Here is a 4,432-nt window from a genome sequence, read left to right as displayed (position 1 = left end):
GCTTATGCAATTATGTGTGGAGAGATTGAGAGAAACACTAGAGAGAAAGAGAGAAAGAGAGAGGGGTTGTTGTAAGCTTTTGTTTATGTTATTGTAAACTTTGTTCTTGAAATAAAAGAGTGTGTTTTATCCCCTCTGAGTGTTTCAAAGCCACCACAAGTGGTTTCTCCCACCAACAGGGGTGGCTAGATGTGAAAATATCAGTGTCATATTCACAGGGTTAATCATGTATACGGCTCTTCTGCAAACGTGTACTAACGCTAGCGTGCTTGTAACAGGGAATTTGCACATGATTTTTATTTGGTTTCACAACGAGCTGAACTGGTTCAACTCGGAGAAAAGTAAAAAGTTGGAGTAAATGGTCAACAGTTAGGCACAGGCCCTTCTTAATCTATGTATGTTAGGCCTGCTGCAAGAGGAAAACTCCCGTCTCCAACGAACCAGAATGGAGAAATAAGAAATAGTTTTTGGTCCCATCCCACACCCCCTCACGTTTCTTGATCTCTCTTTCCCCCGCCACAGACCATTCCCAGGCTTTGGAAAAAGACATTATTCTTTTGTATTCACGTACATAAGCATCCCTCCTTTCTACGTATGAAAATTCTATTCCATGACGATTCAACCTCTTTTATACCTGTCTTTTCTCAAAATGAAGCTCTCTCTTTTTAACAATAGTTCCGCTGCCCCCCTCGTTTTTTTTTTTTTTTTTTTTTTTTTTTTTTTTCCTTTTTTTTTTTTGTCTTTTACTTCCATTCTATTAGAGACTCAATATACCTCGAGCTACAGAAAAAAGGGTGCCAGTGCCCTCTAGCCTTTCTCCCAATCCATCCCAAGATTTGTTTGAAAAAAGAAACCTCCAGTGAAAATGGATTCTAAATCTTAATTTCTGGGCCTTGTAAGATTTAATCTTAAATGGTTTTTACTTCCGATGATAATAAGAAGTGATTTTACCATCTAAAGCATCTTCATCTCTTTATGACAAACCTTAAACACGTTATCATTATGCACACGCAAGTAATTACTAATTACATTAATTTAAGGAAATCACCCCTAAGATTTTCATTTAAAATTAAGTACAGTTTCCATGATCGATTCCCCAGAACATCCTTTTTCTTCTTTATACGTGATGCCCCAGATACGAATGCTGATCTATAGTGTACAAATTTTGATAGCTTTTCGTTAAAAAATAGAAACTTTGTAAAGTCTTTTAATATTAGGATTCCCTCGAAAACAAGGTTCCAATCCATCAATCACTCTCTCTCTCTTCCTTTCAAAAACAAAACAAAGATTCCCATCGTGAGGGGTTAACGAAAGAATTGGATAAAGAAAATGCGAAGGATTCTTCTCAATCCGATAAAATGGTCCACATTAAATTGATGTTACATATGTCCCTAATGAAACCCTGACCCAAGATTTTAGTATTAGAGTTTTTTTTTTTTCTTAATTTGCTTTTTAAAATAGTTTTTGAATTGTTTTTATCAAATTAAAATTAATATTTGTTAGTGTTTTTGAATGTATTTAATGTGTTTCATGTGTTAATGTTATAAATTAAAAAAATTTAAAAAATATTATTTTAATTATGTATTTACAATTGAAAACACTTTTTCAAGCATCACAATTACCGAACACAAACTTGCCTCTATAAATACCTTGATATCCCATGACCAACTCCATCCCAAACTTACAAAACCTTGAACACACTCACATACACTTACATATAGAAACTCTCACTCCATCTTTATCCTCGGCAGCATTGGAAAATGTCTGGTGTTTGGGTTTTCAAGAATGGCGTGGTTCGGCTGGTGGAGAATCCAGGAGCTGAATCATTAGATGGAAGTCGGCAAGGGTCAAATACTAGGCGAAAAGTGCTAGTTCACACTCCAAGTAATGAGGTTATAACTTCTTATGCTGTTCTTGAACGAAAGCTATCTTCACTTGGGTGGGAAAGGTACTATGATGATCCGGATCTCCTTCAATTCCACATAAGATTCACAGTCCATCTCATCTCTCTCCCTAAGGATTTTAACAAGTTCAAGTCCATGCACATGTATGATATTGTCGTCAAAAACCGCAATATGTTTGAAGTGAGGGATATGTAGTGCGTTAAGTACTCATATATAGCCCTTTATTCATGTTTGTCTGCATTTTAGTCCTTAATTTGTGTCCTTTTTTTCTTTTTTCTTTGTCGATCGTTTTGGTTTTGTTTATGTACTGTTGTATCGTAGCTCTTCTCTAATTTGGGGATATATATGAGTGTTTAATTCTTAATCATATATAAGCTGTGAGTGCTTGGTAGGGAATTTTATAGCCAATGTATTGTACGTAATTAAGTGCTTGAAATAAGGTCTTGATTATTGAGTCTGTGTCAGCGTCGTGACGTAAATTAACTTCTGATCTACAATTTCTTTTGGGAATGGAAAGTGGCTTTCTTTTTTAATTAACTCGTCTTCTAATTTATTTATTTTTCAAGGTTACAAGTATACATGCAAAACAAACTATCCCCATTTCTATATAGGATCTGTCGGTGAGTTCATTTTTCTTGATGGCATGGAAATGTGTGTGTGTGTGTGTTGTCATGAACAAGTTCACTGACCAGCAAAATTGAAGGCTTAAAGTTATTATGCATCCTTTTGGAATGAAATGTCAAATGTGGCTGCGGTTTTTGCTTTTTCCGTGTAAATTATGAGAGAGATGTGAAGCTATAGCCAAAAACTCTCTTGCTTAATTACCTTGCAACAACGTAAAGTGATGCCATCTCTTTTGGGAGCAAGTGGTGAGGACCATCACATCCAATTTGCATGGAAGTCTCAGTGGAGCAGTACCAATGGAATTCCAAATGCCTACATTGCACTCTATTAATTTTACGAAACTTGTAAAGACTAAAGAGGAGCCATTGAAATTGGACAAGCTTTCACCGGGAATGAGACAAACATGCATCTTAATTATCAAGCCATTCCTATCAGTTCGAAATCCACAGCACTTAATGTTTACCCTGGTGGCTCAACTGCTTCAACTGTTCGACTCAAGATATGGTACAATTTTAGTTTCATAATAAAAAATAAATAAGATTCAGTTCAAAACTCAAGTTAACCAACAATCTATTAATAGGCTTTTTTAAGAAAAATTTAAATTAATTATAGTAAATCCCAGTTAACATATCCAACTTCTAGTCCGTGACTTTCCTGTATCAGGTTCAAGGTTTAATAACCATGGTTATTACTCTCAAATCTTAATGACACAAAATATATAAGAGAGGATAAATCAAGTAACATCTCCATTTCAAACTCGTTTCTTACAAGTTTACAACTCTACTTAAAGGAGAATCATCTTGTCACGAATGAGACAAACATTAGGTTCTATTGGCTTGAAGTAGCAAGTTTGTATGTGCCGAAATTTTACTCAAAATAGATGTTTGGCCACAAAAATAGAAAATGACAATTTTATATATAATTTACAATCGGATATATAAAAAATGAGAGGTGACATTACCAATACCAGCCCATGCCCTCCCAGAAGAGGAGGTTTTTATCGTAGGGGCCAGCTGGAGGACAACTTGCAAACTCTCATCCTATGAAACAAAAGATGCCACGAGCACCATATTCCCAATTAGCAGCCATGGATTTTGCAAAAAGTCCAACAATTTTTAAGCCAATTTATATCAAGCTAATTGAAATTGAATTTGCAGGAATGCCATATTCCCTCCATCCTTAATTTCACTGCTCTTCCTTTAATCAGTAACTAATTTGAGATCTTCAATAAAATCTAGCATGATTTAGATTCAAAATCTTCTTTGTCAATTTGATCCAATATTGATATATAATTTATCTCTTTCAAGAAGAGGAATTAATTAGCACTTCATTTTTTGGCCTCCATTATTGTTCTTGTCCCCCCCCCCCCCAAAAAAAAAAAAACTATGTTTCAAAATTAAAGGATAATATTAGCTAGGGAAGAACTCTAGCTTTTAATTATTGGAACCAAAACTATATTATTTTAATTCTGTGAGTCTTGCTGCACATACAAGCCCTTAATTTCTTTCAGTGGCGCCATATGATTAACAAAACAGAAAAATTCAATCTCTAACAAGGGAAGTGCTTTTAACTTCATTCCATTCATTTCTCTTCTCAACTATGCTTGTCAGGAGGAACGGATAGAAATAATGATAGATTATGTAATGTAGAAGAATGGATGTGAAATAAAGAAAGATTGACTTAATATTGATCCAATTGTTAGACCAACAAGTAAGGAAAACGATGAGAGTTAATCAATCAAAGTTGAAAGCATGAAAAATTATAAAAAAATACAATGGAAAGGATACGAGTCAAAGGATTGAAGGGATCCCTTCATTTCTTCAATTTTTTTTTTTGTACATCCATACCTTATCAAATGACAAATACATTCCATCCCTCCTCTCCTATCTATCCTTCTTTCAATT

General features: G+C 34.6%; 1 protein-coding gene across 1 annotated transcript; it reads left to right on the top strand.

Annotated features, from left to right (window-relative positions):
• The first annotated feature begins 1,659 nt into the window (after nt 1-1,659).
• LOC105118703 (flowering-promoting factor 1-like protein 3) lies at nt 1,660-2,437 on the top strand. The gene has a single exon (XM_011016713.1). The coding sequence runs from the start codon at nt 1,761-1,763 to the stop codon at nt 2,097-2,099; it is 339 nt and encodes a 112-aa protein (XP_011015015.1). The 5' UTR covers nt 1,660-1,760; the 3' UTR covers nt 2,100-2,437.
• The last annotated feature ends 1,995 nt before the right edge of the window (nt 2,438-4,432 follow it).

Source organism: Populus euphratica, unplaced genomic scaffold, assembly GCF_000495115.2.
Source record: "Populus euphratica unplaced genomic scaffold, PopEup_1.0 scaffold2147.1, whole genome shotgun sequence".
Taxonomy (NCBI): domain Eukaryota; kingdom Viridiplantae; phylum Streptophyta; class Magnoliopsida; order Malpighiales; family Salicaceae; genus Populus; species Populus euphratica.
The sequence above is the reverse complement of the archived record's forward strand: the minus strand, read 5'-3'. Positions and strand labels throughout refer to the sequence as shown.

Bases quoted from the DNA above. Each gene is read 5' to 3' on its own strand.
- LOC105118703 (XM_011016713.1), top strand. From the start codon at position 1,761: ATGTCTGGTGTTTGGGTTTTCAAGAATGGCGTGGTTCGGCTGGTGGAG.